The sequence below is a fragment of the Rhipicephalus microplus genome, chromosome 5 (assembly GCF_043290135.1).
Source record: "Rhipicephalus microplus isolate Deutch F79 chromosome 5, USDA_Rmic, whole genome shotgun sequence".
NCBI classification, from domain to species: Eukaryota; Metazoa; Arthropoda; class Arachnida; order Ixodida; family Ixodidae; genus Rhipicephalus; species Rhipicephalus microplus.
In genome coordinates, this window is record NC_134704.1 from 101,850,624 (window position 1) to 101,871,050 (window position 20,427).

General features: G+C 47.0%; 1 protein-coding gene across 1 annotated transcript in view; it reads right to left on the reverse strand.

Annotated features, from left to right (window-relative positions):
* Nucleotides 1-20,427, reverse strand: part of LOC142817888 (uncharacterized) — a 182,915-nt gene that overhangs the window by 120,150 nt on the left and 42,338 nt on the right. Inside the window, exons 3-4 of the mRNA XM_075895824.1 lie at nt 7,986-8,144; nt 7,456-7,539 (exon numbers count right to left, since the gene is read on the reverse strand). Coding sequence (XP_075751939.1) covers nt 7,456-7,539; nt 7,986-8,144 — 243 coding nt within the window. The remainder of the gene's footprint in view (nt 1-7,455; nt 7,540-7,985; nt 8,145-20,427) is intronic.

Below are 20,427 nucleotides of genomic sequence, written 5' to 3' on the forward strand. Positions count from 1 at the left end.
TTGCCGTCTGCTCTCCCGTAACTACATGCGGTTGATGCGAATCCTAAACTATGCAATATTTTAGTGATTGTTTCAAATTAAACAGTTTAGAATTTGCTTTTTTATATACAACTAGTTGTTTCAAAACGTTTTTATCGAGCTATGCTCGATTTTTTTTTCATTATGGTGCTTTCGACAAGCTCAGCTAGGGGGTGCAAACGGCAGCAAAATGGCGATCTTTCGGGCAGATTCCGATGCTAGGGTCACGATAGTCTTGATCTCGATAACGCCTGATCCTGATTAAAAGTGACCGTGTAGCAGCACCTTTTCTGGATCGGGATTAATCCGGATCGATACTGATCGCGATTTAAAGTGCCCGTCTGACACCGGTATGAATGGGATCGCCGTCACCGGGATCGAACCCGGGACCTTCGAATGAGCAGCTGAGCACAGTAGCCACTGTTCCATCGAGGTGGATGTTTTCCGAAAGTTCAACACGAGGAATACGTGAAAGACAAATTTATCTTCTGCGTGTACAAGGGTAGTAAAAATTTTGCGGTCTGGCATCTCAAGTAATCCTAGGGCATCGTGGCATGCGAACATTTGACCTCCCCTGTACAAGTAAAAAAAACGAACTTGATGAATTTATTGTGTCAATTCACATATTTAAAAACCCGGCACGGACAACTTCAATCTTGATTAAAATAAAATGCTATTTTACTAGAATTCTAAGACAACAAAGTACACCAAAAACATTCGACAGATGATGCGAGAGAATGCTGCTGCGCAATAATATCGAATGGTTGTCCTAGCTATGGCATCGTTTCAGTGTTACTAAGATGTTGAAGCGCTGAATTTGTGAGACCCCTTGACTATTGTGAGACCCCTTGGCGGTGAGCGTGCGCTGCAGCCGCTTTCCGAGCCCTCCGCTCTGCCACCTTGTCTTCGTCGTTCATAGCGAGGAGCACAAGTGCAGTGACTGCCGGTGAAAGAGCAAGTGCGCCATGGTCGAATACACGCAAGAGCACGAAAGGCAAGAGCACGCGCATTCGACCCATCGGAGTGGAGCGAGCGTCCCCAGCACCTTCTAATGAGCAGTTCGAGTACAAGCAAAGCGAGCGCTATCTATTGAGCACCCCGATTATTAGCGGGTGGCTACGACGTGACGCGGGACTGACCCACACTCTAAAAAGCTTCGCTCCTAAAAAACTAGCAGTTCCATGTACGAACACAACGGATCAGCAAAGCTCCTTGAAAATGGGACGCAGGCGACTATGTGCCTGATCTCGCGGTTCGCTTCCATGAAGACGACGGGGTGGGGAGCGTGTGCGGAGAGCGTTTGCTGCGCTTGGTGGCGCAAACAACTCAGCGAGTGAGTGTGGCGCGTGCATCGCAGACACTGCGCCTGCCTTCTCGCTGCACTGAGAGCGTGCACCTGTTGTTTCGCTCGGCGTGCTCTCCCGGTGCAGGAATCTTCTACGGCGACAGCTGCCAGGGCGGGGTACCGGCCTAAGTTACCTTGCAGACGATGTTTGACTAATGCCGACCAGTGCTGTGACTAGTCAGCCGAGAGGGCAAGTGCAGTCACCACCTGGCGGCTACCTGCGAAAGCATACCTCCAGGTGGATTTCTCCCTGTGTCATCTGCTAGCCACGCCGTGATTGAATGTGCATTTACGTCTTGCACGTCTTCAAATGGTGGTTTGTTTCGTAGTGTTAGCGCCAGTTTAAGTGCTTGTACGTATGCTCAACGCTATGTACAGAAGCATTTGACCTTAGGATTTAGAATGTTGTAGGTTGCTCGATTGGTTGATTTATATGCGGGGCTTAACGTACCAAAACCACCTTGTGATTATGAGAGACGCCGTAGTCGAAAGCCCGGGAAATTTCGACCGCTTGGGGTTTTTATATGTGCACGTAAATCTGTGCACACAGGCGACAGCATTTTCGCCTCCATCGAAAATGCAGCCGCCACTGCCGGAATTTGAGCCGGCGCCTTGCGGTCAGCAAACAAGTACCTTAGCCACTTGACCCTTGCAGCGGGGCGTTGTAGGTTGCTTGGCTGCACATGCACTCTATAATTGATTGATATGTGGGGTTTAACGTTCCAAAACCACCATATGATCATGAGAGACGCCGTAGTGGAGGGCTCTGCAAATTTCGACCACCTGGGGTTCTTTAACGTGCACCCAAATGTAAGCACATGGGCCTACAACATTTTTGCCTCCATCGGAAATGCAGCCGCCACAGCCGGGATTCGATCCCGCGACCTGCGGGTGAGCAGCCGAGTACCTTAGCCACTAGACCACCACAGTGGGGACATGCACTGTAATAAGATCAGTGGGGGCGTTTGTCGAGATTCTTGGGTATTACCGTCAAACACCGCGCTCAACAGAATCATTTGAATTTGATTGCTGTTTCTGCAGTTTAGGCAAATCGTAGAGAACGCTTGGCATCGCCCAAATATCTATCTATCTAGCCTCTATCTATCTAGCCGCCTACGACATTTAGCTGTCCTGGCCGTTTCGATAATGGTATCGATACCAAACTTGGTATTACATAACAACAGTATGAGGAACATATTTTACTTGTCATACCACGAAAATCATGATGTGTATGTCATGAATGTCACGATTTATATTTTATGATACTGCAGCTCTTGCGGTGGTTTACTTCACATGGCATGTTGCAAAACTGATATGGTATGACATGATTGCATGGCCAACACAAGCGAGAGACCCTAACACGAAATTCATGGCATGCGTATCATGTAACAACATGATTACATGCCACGCTAACGATGCGCTTGCGGCTGTTTCGCTAGCGTCACAAATACCAAATTTGGTATTACGGTACGTGAACAGATGACGAAGCTATTTTACTAGTGCAAACATGATAATCATGAGATGCTTGTCATGTAACAACCTGTCTACATGCCACACTCATAATGCGCTTGCGGCCGTTTCGCTAGCTTCAGATATGCCAAATTTAGTTTTACGTGATGCCAATGGATGACGATGGTAAGTGACTGGTGCAAACATAATAAACATAAGATACGTGTCATATGATATGTGATACCTTCTACCGAAAACGAGGAAACCACAAGTGGACATGGAGGAGCTCTAATGGCGAAAATAAGAACGAAATAGACTTTATAATGAGTGGACACCCAGGCATCGTGCAGGATGTGGACGTGGTTGGCAAGGTACGAAGCAGTGACCATAGAATGGTACAGTCTCGAATTCGCCTAGACTTGAGAAAGGAACGACGGAAACTGATACGCAAGAAGCCAATCAATGAGCTAGCATTGAGAGGTCAAGTACAGGAGTTCAGAGTCTCGCTTCAGAACAGGTACTCGGCTCTTAGTGAGGAAACCAACCTTAGCATAGATACAATGAATGAGTATCTGACGAGTATCATTACGGAGTGTGCAGTCGAAGTTGGAGGCAGGGTAGTTAGACAGGACGCTGGCAAGCTTACCCAGGAAACGAAGAATCTCATTAAGAAGCGCCAAATCATGAAAGTCTCAAGTACAACAGACAAAATAGAACTGGCAGAGCTTTCGAAGCTGATTAATAGGCGTAAGGTATCCGATTAAGAAGGTATTAACTGGAGAGAATTGAACACGCTCTGAAAAATGTAGGAAGCGTCAAAGCAGTGAAGAGGAAACTTGCGATAGACAAAAATTGGATGTATGCACTAAGGGACAAAGAACACAAAATAACTTTCAATATGGATACGATAGTTAAAATAGCGGAGGAGTTTTACAGGGATCTGTACAGTAGCCAGGACAACCACGACTTTATTACTATAAGAACTAGCAGTAACCCATAATACTATAAGAACTAGCAGTAACCCAGATGACACCCCACCAGTAATGATAGAAGAAGTCAGAAAAGCTTTGGAGAGCATGCAAAGAGCCAAAGATGCTGCTGAGGATCAGGTAGCATCAGATCTGCTGAAAGATGGAGGACATATTGTGTGAGCAGAACTAGCCGCTCTGTTTACGAGGTGTCTCCTGACAGGAAGAGTACCAGAGTCTTGGATGAACGCTAGCATCATCTTAATACATAAGAAAGGAGATGACAAGGACTTGAAGAATTACAGGCCGATTAACTTGCTCTCTGTAGTATACAAGCTATTTACAAAGGTGATTGCTAACAGAGTAAAGAAAACATTAGAATTCAATCAACCAAAGGAACAAGCAGGATTTCGAACAGGCTACTCAACAATCAACCACATTCATACTATCAAACAGGAATAGAGAAATGCTCAGAATGTAACCGACCACTATACATAGCCTTTCTAGATTACGAGAAGGCGTTTGATTCAGTAGAAAGATCAGCCGTCATGCAGATACTGCGGAATCAAGGCGTCGATGAAGTATATAATAACATCCTAGAAGAAATCTATAGGGGATCAACTGCTACCATAGTGCTTCATAAAGAAAGCAGCCGAATACCAATCAAGAATGGTGTAAGGCAGGGGGACACAATCTCCCAAATGCTATTTACGGCGTGCTTACAGGAGGTTTTCAGAAGCCTAGAATGGGAACAGTTAGGGATAAGAGTTAACGGAGAGTACTTTAGTAACCTGCGCTTCGCCGATGACATTGCATTGTTGAGTAACTCAGAGGACGAATCGCAACTCATGATTACCGAGTTAGACAAGGAGAGCAGAAAGGTGGGTCTTAAAATGAATCTGCAGAAAACGAAAGTAGTGTACAACAACCTCTGAAAAGAGCAGCGCTTCGAGATAGGTAATAGTGCACTCCAAGTTGTAAAAGACTATGTGTACTTAGAGCAGGTAATAACCGCGGAGCCGAACCACTAGATTGAAGTAACTAGAAGAATAAGAATGGGGTGGAGCACATTTGGCAAGCACTCTCAACTTATGACAGGTAGATTGCCACTATCCCTCAAAAGGAAGATATATAACAGCTGTATCTCGCCGGTACTTAACTACGGGTCAGAAACCTGGAGACTTACAAAGAAAGTTCAGCCTAAATTGAGGACGACGCAGCGAGCAATGGAAAGAAAAATGGTACGTGTAACCTTAAGAGACAAGAAGAGAGTAGAGTGGATTAGGGAACAAACGGGAGTTAAGGATATCATAGCTGAAATCAAGAAGAAGAAATGGACATGGGCCGGGCATGTAGCGCGTAGACAGGATAACCGCTGGTCGTTAAGGGTAACTGACTGGATTCCCAGAGATTGCAAGTGGGGTATGGGGGGAGACAAAAGGTTAGGTGGGCAGATGATATTAAGAAGTTTGCGGGTATAAATTGGCAGCAGCAAGCACAGGAACGGGTTAACTGGCGGGACATGTGAGAGGCCTTTGTCCTGCAGTGGACGTAGTCAGGGTGATGATGGTGATAATGATGATGATGATGATGATGATGATGATGACGACGTGTCATATGAGAGCAGAACTACATGCCACAGTCAAGGCGCTCATACGTTTCGACATGACGCGGTGCGCACGCTCGCGGACCTTCATTTCGTCGCGTGACGCCGGCGTTGCCACGTCAGGCGCCGGTACTGCATATACTCGCAGGCGCGCGCCGTGCTGCGTTGCTTTGGCGCATGCACGTTTCAGCGCGTCTGGTGACCGTTCGTCACGAAAAGAGAGAGACGCAGTGTTGTCTGAGTAACGCATAGGCACAGAATAATGTTACTCTATGGCATTGGCACGAAATTCAGCATGTCGCATTTCACGCCGTTTGCCGTCGGGTTGCGCCGACGGACGCTGGTCGCGCTAGGCGTCAGACGATAGAGTGTTCCCGTTTTGCTAACGTAGCGTCGCTGTGCCCAGCGAGCACGCGCGTCAACGCTACATGGGAGTATATTGGGCCCTTCATGATGCGCTCGCAGCCGTTTTGCTCGCTCCACATATACCAAATTTGGTGTTATGGGACATCAATGTATGGCGAAATATGTTAGGGGTGCAAACATGATAGTCAAGGCACGCGTGTCATGTAAGAACATGACAACATACCACGCTCATAGCGTGCTCGCGGTCGTTTCGCTAGCTCCGCACATACTAAACTTTGTATCACGTGACGTGAATAGATGACGAAGGTAAACGACACATTAAAACAAACAAGATAACCATGACACGGAGGTCATTTATGGCATCATTTACTTCCACCTCGTAACGTTGTTCTTATTTTAAAGTAACATGTCAACATTCCTTATTCATGCTTTGCATATGATCTATTACCACTCTGCGTGGGATCTGCCAATTTTTATCATTAAAATGTATTTAGGGAGAGGTTCGTGCCTAGGTGGCGCCAGCTACTGCTCTTTTCTTGGGCAACAGTCGACATCGCATATTAGGTAACACACACAAGGCTATACAAAGGTACGTATCACATTCATGCACTGAGTTCATATTTTCAATACAGAAATATGTCCACATCAGTGTTTCGACCATGCATAATCTTGAGCGTGGGGCAATGGGGGGAGAAGGCAGGCGGAATATTTTTGGTGGGGTTGGGAGCCTTCAGCTTTCCATATTTTCCGCTGGCGCCACATCTGAATAGCCCTGAAACAGTAAGAAAACACGCGGGCAGCAAACAGAGGCCGCGAATTTCAGCCTCTTGTTAAGCATCTGTACCGAGTACTTAGCGGTGAATGAGCGCGTACAGGTTTACAAATGTGCTAGTTCACTTGCTACGACACGTGGTCAACCTTGACTACAACAGCACTGCTATGGGAAAACGTCATACAGCGCGAAAACGCATAATGTCTCCAAGGGGGAGCATTGCTTCATTGGCACTACTTATAGTAACACTGAAGGGGCTTCGTGAATCGGTTCGGTAATGAAGAACGTACGGTCACCGCCACTGTTAGGGGGCATGCAAAGCGGGTGACCGTGCTACCCGGAGCGCCACGACGGCCACCGTGCGAACTACTACGACGCAAGTGCAGTGGGCGCCACAGGCAGAGTTAGCTGCGCGTCGTCTGCTACGTTGCTTCCCATTTCACCTCGAGCTGTGAAACCTAAGTCGCGCACGTCGAAGTGGGAGGCACCGTAGCCGAAAAGGCACATCGAATTTCACCTCTGGCGTTTATAGCGCTTGCGCCGCAATATTTTGTGCGGCGCCCACTTGGTGGCCCGACAAGAGCGGCCACGCGTACCACGTTTCCTCTAACAGTTGCCGTGACTGTACTAATATTACCGGCAAGCTACACTCAACGCGTTTTATTAGTTGAAAATGGGCTCAAACAGCCCACAGTGAAGTGCCGTTATGTGTATCTGTAGACGCACCGCCAACCGCTTATTCACACTACCCATGGTACCAGCTCTATTACGATGTCATGGCAAATAACAATATTTCCAGTAGTGCTCAAGCACTACTTGAGGACAAGGCGTTTCATTACGATGTTTCTCCGTCAACAATATAGTTTTCGCTCTCTCTGCCGATCTCCGTTACTACAGTATACGACCGCGCAGTATTGCCAATCAGACTCACCGCATTTTCCAGATTTTTTTTCACGGTCCTCATCAGGCCGTTTCTGGAAGTAGTCTTCAATGAACTTCTTCAGGTTCTCGTCCCCTGTGGAGTAAAATTTTGTATTTATCTCTTAGAGCCCGTCGTTCATTTTGACGATAGGCTTACGTTGAGGCACATGACTTACAGTAGCACTACTGCATCGAAACGTCTGAATGGTCTTACTGAGAGTTCGTGTAAAGGGCGCGTTTATTACGTTGTCCCCCACATCTCACCAATGAGTGTGAAGCAAACGCAATACTTGCGGCGGCGTTTATTTGGCACTGTATATTTTACTACGCTTTCACTTTAACCTGGAGTTCGAGTGCACATTCCTTATGGATGCATAAAAAAAAACGGAACAAAGAATGCACCAGTGAACGCTGCTTACACCCCGTTTGCAAAATTTTATGCGCGTGGCTGTAAAGGACAATCAGTTCTTAACGTTTGTGCACACAACCAAACCTCAATGCTTTCTTACATTACGGCATATAATGCTGTTCTATACCTACCGCATGCTTTTTCGTCGGAGCCCTCCGGGCAATCCCGCTGTCCGTCGCATATGAACTCTCGTCGTACGCAGTGCCTCCTCGCTTCACTGCAAGGAAAGTGGCCCTCGGGACAGGTGTGCTTGGTGGCTTTGCCAACCGTAGCAGCGGACGAGCACAGCACTGCAAGTAAGATATGTCTGATTGATTGACTGATTGATTTATTGATTTTGTTCGAGGATGTCTCGGATACAATGGCAAAAAGCAAATGCGTTCTGCGTGACGGGACTACAGAACACGATGGCGTGCAGTCAGCCTGCAGTGACGGAATGGGGAAAATTATGTACGCTGAACACATGCATAAAATGTTTTATGTAAAGTGATGCCAAAAAGTGCATAATTTTATACTCATTCAGGCAAATTTGTGCAGTTACAAATAACTCATGACCAGAGATCTTGTGCATCTTGGCAAGCTCAGCGGAACAAAACAGAAAAGAAACGAACACGTAAGCAGCACTAGCGCTAGTCATCTACTGAAAGTTTACTCACATAAAACGACGGAAATTTGCAGACGTGACCACAAAATGGTAATACATATACAAGCCATGCAACATTTATGGCAAAATAGGTGTGCGGGAATTAGCTAGCAGGTTTGAAACCAGGTTTGCCTGATTTTACTATTGTTTGTCCTAATATACCCAGACGAAATAAAGTCTAAGCCTATTTAACACTTTGGTGTCACTTTCGGTTTCATTTTGGAACGACCAGTAAGCGCTCAGTGATTGCGATATATTCGCCTGTAGGAAAGCACACAAATGGCTTTGTATCTGTACTTTATTGAAGGTTATAGAGGATTGAGCCTCCGTTTTAAGCCACGTCCTTGAACTACTCGGCTGACAGACGTAATCACGTGCTCCGCGCGCCTAGGACAGAGAAGGCAATATTCTAAATTTATCTGAGAGCATCCTCGTCCAAAACTTGTTTGGTTCGGCAGTGTTACGATCCACAATGTTGTACTCACTAGATGTCCTACAGCGGCGGATGCTTGTGGGTCTTTCTGCGACATTAACCATTGTTCGGTTCTCAAGTGCCGAAATGACGGCATGGTCATTAGGAACACGCTACTCGAGCGCTCAGGAAGTTTCAAACCCCTGGGGTTCCTTAATGCACACTGATGTCGCGCGGTACACTGCGCCAGAAGAATTATCGCCTTCATCGAGAATGCGGCCGCCGCGGCCTAGATTCGGTCGCGCGACATCGAGCACTTTGTCCAAAATGAGCTCGTCGTAGCCTCAAGAAAAAAAAATTGTCGTTTTTAAAGTTTAAAAATGGTGAAGTTCGCGTTCTCCTAGGGAAGACGGATCAAGCGATGCTTGATGCGTACGTGCTTTGTCTGCTGAATTGTTATTTTCAAACCGTATTGGTCATTGTTCCTTCCCAAACTTTTCCTGCATTTAAACCAGGGAGCGGACCATCTGTCTGTCACGTACGAAGCACCGCCACACCCCAGTTGCTACAAACAAAAAATTATATATATATATATATATATATATATATATATATATATATATATATATATATATATATATATATATATATATATATATATATGAAAAAGAAGTGTGTATGCTTAAGGGCTCGTTTTTCCGTGTTTTGACACAATAATAATGAAATCTGACAGACAATAAAGTATAGGGGAGGTTATAGACCGAATTGTAACGTAAGCGTAAAAGAAAAAAAAAGTGGGTGAAAAGATAACCCAACCTGCGACCTTCGAATAACGAAGGTCGCAGGTAGTTTATGGTTGGAACATATCACGGGTGAAAGTGATTCTCGCGAGTTCGCGCGACAGTAGTCATGTGACATCAGCTGCAAATGCGAATGGTTTCTTTATGCATAGTGCAAGCACTGTGGGCGCGCCTCTCTCTCTCTTCATCTATCTATTTATCCGCCAGTGCCAGTGGTATGCGCCGCAGGTGATTGACGCGTAGTATTTACGCAGAAACCACGAAAACCGGCATGGGCAATTTCAGTGCGTGAGCTTTCAGGAAAACCAGTAATCGGCAGCGTTGACAGGACAAATGCAAACCCCAAATATTCTACGGGGCAATCACGTATTCTACCGCAGAACCATGTGAGTTCACAGAACTACTTCTCAAATAGGCCCCAATGTTCGTAAAACGTCAGTAGTAGTTGCAAGGCTAACTATCGAATTTTATAAACCATACATTTGTACTCATACGATACAACCATCACGTCAGGCTAACGTCAATTCTAGTTATATGCCATGCACTGTAATTGATTGATGTTCATCGTCGCGAGCACCAGCGCTTCATATCAGCTTATTGCTTTTGGTGTTTCTAATACTCTTGTTCCTGTCCGAAACATGAGTAGGCTTCATGTCATGTGGGAGTGCATGACGTTTCTATAATAAAGTATTAGGCATTAGTATAGAAGCCAGTGCTTTCGAAATGCTGTAGGAATACCTATGCATGCTTGGCGCTGACGAGTGGCAGGGATGAAATCTGTTCTCTTGCTCTATGATAAACGCATAAGGATAGATATAAGCACGAGCACTTCAAAGCTGCGCATCGCCATACCCGTAGAACTTGTCATGATAATGACGGCAGGTAATGTGCACCACGCTGCAACACGTTCTAATTTTCATTTTCACTGGCTTTCAAAGAAATAAGAAACAAGTTTCCCCAAAGAACTATTACCATGGATAGCGTAGAGTTTTGTGAAAAAAGTAAAAGTGTTTTTTTGTACGCTTTAACTAATCGGTGCTCTTTTATAAGTGTTTTGGGACTTTCTTGATTACGAGGCTTACGCATTGTTTGTTGTTGTGGTAGTCGTTACTAATGTGTAGTATGATTTGTTAAACATTCCAATCACTTCCTTTCCTCGTTTTGAGGCTTACTAATTTGTTTGTTGTTTATCAGTCAGTGTCTAATCGGACTCATTGTACAATGTACTCCTATGTACTCATAAGTACTGTCAGCCCGCTAATGCTGACAGTATTTGACAATAAATATCCTCCTACAGGCCGCAAAGAAACTGTGACGAGATGTTGGGGCCCTTATTGTGCTTCTGCGATCTCTACGCTGCCCGCTTGGTCTAGTGCCTGTTTCGCTCGTTTACTGATACGAAGGTCGATGGATCGAATCCCGGCTAAGGTGGACCCATTTGTTTGGAGGCAAAATATGAGAGGCCAGTGCATTTAGGCTTTGGTGCATGTTGAAGAGCACAAGTGGTCAAAATCAGCGGAGCCCCCTCCACTGAGTTTTTTAACGATATCTTCTGTTTGAGACGTCATACTTCAACAATTCTTAGTCACGAGGCCAACACAAAACCAAACAAAAAATGCTTAATGGGCTAGGCACTGCGTTTAATAATAAAAATACATGTCCCCTCGAAAACGTTAATTTTTTAACGTGAAGTCCTAAAGGTGTACTGATACGATTTTGAGACATGGAAAAAAGAGACATTTTCAGTTACCTTGGCATGCAGCATAAACACTCTCTGCACACCATAGTCAACTAACAGGAGGAATAAACTTTATTATAAGAGACCAGCAGGTTTAGGTGGCCGGGCCTAAGCCTCCCATGAGGGGACGTCAAGGGCTTGCCTCGACGCTGCCTCGCGGGCGTGCTGGGTCGCCCAGGTTTGGTCGTCAAGAGCGGAGCTCCGGAGAGCCTCATGGAGCTTCGACTAAAGGGTCGTGGCGTTAGTGAGTCTGCACTCCGCCGGGCACTCCCACAGCATGTGCGGAAGCGTAGCCGGGTAAGTGCCACAGCAGCGGCAGTGGGAGGTTGTGTACACGTCCGGGAATTTGAGGTGAAAGCGTGTCAACTAACACGTTAAATGTAGTTTTTTTTTATTTTGAAGTTTTCACCGCTGAGAATCAGCAAGTCAGCGCCATCGCAATTGACATTATCCCGATGGCTCAATGCAGTGCAACTGAGTTGGCAGACTCTGCGCCTCGCATGCAGCCTAGAGCAGAGAAATTGCCGTCAGCATTGCTTGAGACAATGTACTCGTTCTTCACGTGTATTCCACGAGCAGACGAGAGATCTGACGCTATAGTACACCGCGAATTGCTGTTTTTCCGTGACGTCACACTGCCATGACACATTATCAAAAAGCTGATTATTTGAAGTCGAAACCGAAAATGCCCTTTTAATGTAGCGGAATTTCAAAAAAAAAATACACCATCTGCTGCTAAAAGGAATAATGTGTAGATGCGAAGCAGTGGGCGCTAACGCTTACACTGGTGGTGGCGTTGACACTGGGGGTCATCGTGGCGTTGCACAGGAGAAAAACCTGGGCATGCGCAAAGCACGCAGTGATTACACCGGTGTTTCCTGCCGGAACATGCCAATCACTGCTAATGGATAGTGAGAGACAGAAGACTCCGATCGCATGCAGAGACCCGCAGCCCGCTTTTAGTTTGCACGCACGCATCGAATTTTTATTGTTCAAGAACGCACGGAAAAAAATCTCCCACCGGTACTACCTTGGAGGTCAAGATCCAGTGCATATGTATACGGAGTGGCCAGTAAACGGTAGTGGTGCACGAGCAGTCGTTTCTTGGGGGGCTTAAGGTGTGGGTCAGTCGTTAGTCAGTCCTGCGTTACGTCGTAGCAACGCGGTGGTCGTAGCGAACTGCTAATACCATAGGGTTTTCTAAAATTAACTAGAGAGGACTCTGGCGCTGCGATCGTTTAGTGACCATGGGATCGATGGGTAGTACACACATTTGCCTAGTCTTCGTACTTGCGGGCGACGAATCGTGCTTGTGGCATCGTTTATTGCCGGTTACGGTTTTTTTTTTTAAGGAAAGAACGAGCTCTTTTTAACTTTGTGACCCGATTCAAAATGGTAAGCTTAAAAGGATAAGGTTGTGAAGCGCAAACGGTGAACATTGCTAATTTATGTTTTCGTGAAGAATAAGCTCCAAGCCACACGAACACACACGGAGCAAGAAGCAGGCCAGAAGTACGAAAATTAGACAAATGTGTGTACTATCCATCATTCCCATGCTCGCTGAAGCGCCGTGCGTTGCAGCTCCCATAGACACTAGCGCCAGAGTTCCCTCTAGTGTATATTAGGAAACTCTAAGGCTAATACTCGGAGTGCTCACTAGATGTCGATGCAGCAATCGCTCTACTAAGGTTTCTAGATGAAACAAGTGTCCAAGGTAGCGACGCCTTTCCCTTTCCTCCTCGCCTATGTCCCTGGGGCGCCCCCTAGAAGGTTCAAAACTTTGATCTAAAAGCGAATGTTTGGGTACAGTTGCTATGGTCAATAGGTGTAAATGAAACAAAATATAACGAAATTAGTCGTAAGTAAAAGAGCAAGCGGGATGTGCGTTACTCAACTGGCAACGTTGTGCAGGTCTATATTTTACACCACTAGCCATGGCATCTCGCGTCATCCATTGTAGTTCGTGCAGTTCTCCGAATGTGTTTTGTTCGTGCTGTGTCACAATGAACGCGATTCTTGCTGGATCCTGTCAGTGACCACAAGGCGTGACGTTGTGACGAGTGATTACAGCCGACTTGTGCACACGCAAAAAAATCTACGGCCAGACTGGTACAAACGTTTGACTAGCAACCCTGCGATGACAGTTTTCTTTAAATGTGCCTATTTGGACAATCGTGATGCCAGGTGATTCTGATGCGGTGCTCGGAACTTCCTGAAAAGTGAGTTTTATTGGTGAGGTGTCACGAAGCAGCGCGTTTCGGCTCAGGCGTGAGCTGGTCAAGCGGGAAATGTTTCTGAAGGTGCGTTGCTTACAAACTCCAGCTGCTCTGTATACGTGCATACACACAAGCATTTGTACCAACTGACATGCACTTGATATGCATTAGACGTGCGCCTGGCGTTTCAATGAAAACCGGCAAGTAAACTCGCCTCGCAGATCCGCGTCGACGTAAGTTGACTGAGTTGCACGAAAGCATTGGCGTGAAATATTTCATAGCTATACTTGACGGTGTGCTTTATATCGGATAGCACGAGGTAAGTTGAAAAGAGCGAAACCGTTTTCTGCTGTTTTACGGCAACGCAGCATTGTTGAAAAACACAGATATTGCATTTAACGAGCACCGCGAAACAATCTTGGTCAACTTGGAGCACACTGAAACGCTTCTCCTCTTCAGTCAACGCCTCCTAGAAAAAAATGACAGTATATCCACGGGGTGAATGATGGAGAGTGGCGCGAAGCATTTGTCCGTCCATTCGTTCTTGCTTCCGTTCATCCATGAGTCCGTCTGTGTGACCGTCCGTGCGTCCATCCGCCTGTCCATGCGTGCATCTGTTCATGCGTCCGCACGTCCATTCGTGCGTCCGTTCCGGCGATCATCCATGCATCCGCCCCTGCGTCCGTCTATGCGTCCATCCATCTGTGCAGCCATCCACGCGTCCGTTCATGCATCTGCCTGTGTGTCCGTTCGTCCACCTATTCAACACTCCAAGTACCACCATCTCGCATCTCTTCATCATATATTCCCCATATAGAAGCACCGCTATCCAGCGGACATTCCAAGGACTAAACGAGAGGTGGCACACGGACACTTCACACGGCTTGCGCTTCGTGTCTGTTTCGCACCTTTAACCACCTCGATTTCATGGTATATACTAGTTCACTGTATTCATGGCACTGCGGCCCAACGCTCGCTGAGCCTTTCTAAAACCGAGGAGGTTTTCTCCACTTCCAGGAAAACGATATCTTGAAGGACTACGAGCACAATGTTCACGGTGAAGTAGTTTTCATACCGCGTGAACAAAAGTAACTTTCAGTTTGTTTGTTGTAGCGTTCAATAAATTGTGTTCAATAAGACTTTGCTGAAATCATTGTATTTTGCATTTTATAGCCTTATAAGGGACACGCATTTATTGAATACGTGTGGTATTTCTCTTCAAAAAACGTTCGGATTATAAATTTGAGTTATCTGGAACGAACAAGTTGTTCTAGACTTTACGCTTCCAATGTCTACAGCAGCATCAGATGAATGTGGTGTGTGCCTCATCATATAACAATAACTAAGGTTATACGATTACGAGGAACATCGTGTTGAAGAACTTTGAAAATTTGGGTCACCTGTGGTTTCTCTAACATGCAGCTGAATTCAAGTGCATACTCCTCTAGCATTTACCCCTAAGGCCACTGCAACGGTTTTTTTAATATATATGGTTGAATTTTAAAGAACAAAAACGCAATACGGCTTAATTAATACAATACCTGCAAGATTCGGCCATCGTATTCGCATCTCCGACATGTGGCACCGCATTATTCACAGAGCTGGTACTTTAATTGCCCACTCGTAATAACCTTAGTGCACTATCACTGAAAATAACTCCCGCAACAACAAATTAAGGGCAAGAACTCCCTTTAACACTGTGCATAGGATCCATTACGTCGCGGTGACCGGTCAAATGTAAGGTCCCTAGATGAAACAAGGTAGCGTCACTCATTGTTCTCGAGCCGTCCTCCTCACTCTCTCGATTACTCCTCTTTTTCTCTGATATCCGCGTCTGTGATTGGTGCATTACTTGTACGTGATCTTGCAAATGGCTGGTGGTGTTATTTATTCTTATGCAAAAGGTTCGAAACGAGTACGCATGCGCATATGGCTCCAGCCGGATTCTCGCCGTGACCAAAGACAAAATCGTAGCCAGAACATAAACTGAAGAGAAGGAGCGTTTCGGTGTGCGCTAAGTCGACCAAGACGTTCAATGCAACATCTGCGTTTTTCAGCAATGCTGCGTTGCCGTAAACAACAGAAAATAGTTTCGCTCTCTTCAACAAACCTCGTGCTTTCAGTGATTTCCGAGATGAAGCGCACCATGAAGTGCAACTATGAACCATTTCACGCGAATGCTTTCGTGCAACTCCGTCAACGTATGTCGACGCGGATCTGCGAAGCGAGTTCACTTGTCGGTTTTTATTGAAACGCCAGGCGCGCGTCTAATGCTTGTCTAGTGCATGCCAGTTGGTACAAATACATGTGGGTATGCACGTATACAGAACAGCTAAAGGTTGTAATCAACGCACCTTCAGAAACATTTCACTCTTGGCCAGTTCCCGCTTGAGCCGAAACGCGCTGCTTCACCTCACCAGTAGAACTCTTACTTTTCAGGAAGTTCCTAGCACCGCATCAGAATCACTTGGCATCACGATTGTCCAAATGGGCACATTTAAAAAAAAAACGTCATCGCAATGCTGCTGGACGAGTGTTCGTTCCAGTCTGGTCGTAGTTATTTTTTTCTTGCGTGTGCACAAGCCGGTTGTAATCAATCGTCACAACGTCACGCCCTGTGGCCACTTACAAGATCCAGCAAGAAGCACGTACACTGTGTCGCAGCACGAACAAAACACAATCAGAGAAGTGGACTAGTTAGAACTGGACGAAATACCGCGGCCGTGGAACTAAAATGTACTACGCAAGACGCCATGGCTAGTGGTGTAAAGTATAGAACTGCCCAACGTTGCCGGTTGAGTACCGCACATCCCGCTTGCTCTTGTGTTGTGCCGTTTATGTTCATAAAGGTAACTGTTTATTCTACGTCTTATTTCGTTCCATTTTGCTTCATTTACATCTATTCACCGTAGCAACAGAACCCAAACATTCGCTTTTGGATGAAAGTTTTAAACCTTCTAGGGGGCGCTTCAGCCAAATAAGCGAGGAGGAAAAGGGAGGGTGTCGCTACATTGGAAACTTGTTTCATCTAGGGACCTTAGTCAAATGGCATCGGAAGCGCCACCTAGGGAGCGGGCAACGAAAGGGGCCGCGTTTCGCCGCCTCGCCCCAGCGAAGTTTGCAAACTGAAGAAGAATCTAGCAACCTTGCATGCGTACTCGTTTTGAAACTTTTGCATAATAATAAATAACACCACCAGCTGTTCGCAAGATCACGTGCAAGAAATGCACCAATCACAGACGCGGATGGCAGAGAAAAAGAGGAGTAATCGACAGAGCGGGGAGGACTGCTTGAGAACAATGAGTGACGCTACCTTGGAAACTTGTTTCATCTAGGGACCTTGCACTCTACCATTACTCGAATCGCTCGCTAGCTTCACTCCACTTCGAAGCGTTGGAAACGCGTGCTCTTGCCTTTCCTGCTCTGGCGTGCGTCTGCTCTTGGCGCAGTTCCCTTCTTGCCGGCAGTCACTGCGATTGTGCGTCTAGCAATGTACGACGAAAACAAGGCGGCGGAGAGGAGGGCTCGGAAAGCGGCTGCAGCACGCGCTCGCCGTGAAGAGCTCTCGAAACGGCTGCTCAACGTGCACGAGCGGATCCCGAGCTGAGAGCCCGCGAAGCTGCGGTGAAGCGTACGCAAAGACAAGCGAATCTCGAGGCGGCGTATAGACACTGTAATCGTCAAGCGTTCGATTATTCCCTCTGTGGATATGCTGCGCTTTTTTTTTTTTCAATCTGGAAACCCGCTGGCACACGCTGCTTGCGTTGCATTGCGAGGCGAGGAGCGTATGAGGGAGAGTGGGAGTGGATGCGCATGCGTTGCACGCTGGATTGAGCTCCTAAGGTGCTTCGCATCTGAAATATATGCGATGTATTCCCAGGCATCTTGATACCAATTTTAGGGTTCTGAAAAGTTGTTTTTTTTTTAAAGCAACAATCCCAGAATTATAAAAATTTGTGTCAGTATTGCGTTAAAAATGGTGTGCTAACAGACCTGTCACCACGCTTCACTCAAGCCTTAAATTTCATCTCTGTACTTCGTTAAAAAATAACAGGGGCGGGCACGAATTTCAGCGTGCACCCACATCATCATCTGTCCTCTGTTAAAAAACCTCCGGGGTTATTCCTAATTTACAGCTCGTACTCTCTAGCCCTACTTCTCGTCTGCAAAAACACTTTTTTTCATATGCAACGTTAGCCTCGCATGCTGTGAAACAAGCAGCGTCCTCTTTATCACACTTCACGGTGTTTATGACATCAGGGGACATAATTTTCCCAGATTAAACGAGCAAAGCTGTCAAAAATCAAGTTTTTGAGGGAAGTGGAAATATTATGATTAAAAGCAGACTACATGTTTTACAACAGGCATGGTAAAACGTGTAGATTGGTTAGGTGGGGAGCTGCTTCAACAGTTGGGCTAGAAACACGCTCTAGCAAAACGCCAGAGGTCGTTTGGACGAACACTCCAGATGATGTTTGGGCACACTTAGAATTCGCACCTACGACTTTTCCTAGGCAGGTTTGTAAGAAAAACAGTTCTTTATACTTAATTGAATCCTGGCAAAGAGTGCGTTAGCAGCCGTTCGCAACACTTGACGTTGAATATTGTTACGGAGCTCGCAAACACACGGAAGAGAGGAATGAGCGTATTTCCTATATTTACATGCCAAAGTGACGCTTCAGAGCTGCCAGTCTCTCGCGCGGCGAGTCCACTTCTTTTTCATCGAACCGTTGTCCACGACGGTAGAGCCATGCCCACTGCCTCGTAATATCACCCCCGGCGAACAAAGCGCCGTCACGGCGCCCCTAAGTCAATCAGGACTGGCAGTATAGTAGGGCTTTAGGCGCGACACATGAACAACATCAGTAGATGGTGTAGCAGAGGATGAGTGCGGTTGAACGGGAGTGATGAGGTAGTCGACGTCGGTGACCTTGCGGAGAACTTTGTAGGGTCCTGTGTATCGTGGGAGGAGCTTCTCGCACAAACCTTCACGTCGATACGGCGTCCAGAGTAGGACAAGAGAGTCATCAGGGTAGTCAACGTCGCGGTGCGAGTCATCGTAGCGGACTTTTTGTGCGGCCTGAGAAGCACTGAGCCGAGTGTGCGCGATTTGGCGAGCGACGCGGGCTCGAGAAGCAGCGTCCTGCGCATACACCGTTGGTTGGATAGTAGCAGAAGGAAGGAGTGTGTCGAATGGCAACGCAGGGTTGCAGCCGTACAAAAGAAAGAATGGAGAGTAGCCGGCGGTGTCATGTCTTGACGAATTATATGCAAATGTAACGTAGGGGAGCATTGCGTCCCAGTCACGGTGGTCAGCAGAGACGTACATAGACAACATGTCTGTAAGAGTTCGGTTGAGACGCTCCGTGAGACCGTTAGTCTGGGGATGGTAGGCAGTAGTAAGGTGATGTTCGGTAGAGCAGCTCCGGAGGATTTCGTCGATAACTTTTGCGAGGAAGCAGCGGCCCCGATCCGTCAAAAGCTGGCGCGGAGCTCCATGCCGCAGAATGACGTCATTTAGGAGAAAGTCTGCGACGTCTGTAGCGCAGCTAGTTGGCAATGCACGAGTTATCGCGTATCTGGTCGCATAGTCGGTTGCGACAGCGATCCACTTGTTGCCTGACACGGACGTCGGGAAAGGTCCGAGCAAGTCGAGGCCGATGCGGAAGAATGGTTCCGGGGGAATGTCGATAGGTTGGAGCAGGCCAGCCGGACGGAGAGCAGGACGTTTCCGACGCTGGCAGCGCTCGCAAGCAGCGACATAACGGCGCACAAATTTATACATGCCAGGCCAAAAGAACCGTTGCCGCACGCGGTGATAGGTGCGTGAAAAACCCAGGTGTCCCGCCGTCGGTGCGTCATGCAGATGTTGAAGAATAGTGGCACGCATGTGTTGGGGAATAACTAACAAATATTCCGGGCCATCAGACTTCATGTTGCGACGATACAGAATGTCGTTGCGAAGGACATATTGACGGAGAGAAGGGTCGGAATGTCCTGAAGATACTCGCTGAATGACCTTCTTGAGGGTTGCGTCCCGGCGCTGCTCTGTGCCGATGTCGTGCAAATCAGATATGGCGAGCACACAAGAATCGCCTTCATGGACAGCGAGGCTAGCAGGGTCCACCGGATAACGCGAGAGACAATCAGCATCTTGGTGCAACCTGCCCGACTTATAAATTACGTCGAAGTTATACTCCTGGAGACGTAGAGCCCAGCGACCTAGGCGACCAGTTGGGTCCTTGAGCGACGACAGCCAACACAGAGCGTGGTGGTCCGTAATAACTGAAAACTCGCGGCCATACAAGTAGGGGCGAAATTTCGCTACAGCCCAGACCAACGCAAGACACTCGCGCTCTGTTATCGAATAGTTTCGCTCAGATGTGGAGAGAAGGCGGCTGGCATACGCAATAACACGCGTTTGGCCTCCCTGGTGTTGAGCGAGGACGGCGCCGATTCCGTGAGCACTGGCGTCTGTGCGTACTTCAGTCGTCGCAGACGGGTCAAAGTGAGCCAGTATTGGTGGTGAAATGAGCAGGTCGATCAGCGTGGAAAACGCAGCTGCTTGGTCTTGGCCCCACGAGAAGGGCACGTTCTTTTTGAGAAGATCAGTTAGTGGTCGTGCAATTGTAGCGAAATCGCGTATAAAGCGGCGGAAGTACGAGCATAAGCCCACAAAACTCCGAACATCTTTGGTTGAAGAAGGCAGAGGGAAATTCTTGACAGCGCTAATCTTGTCAGGGTCAGGTCGGACGCCAGCAGCA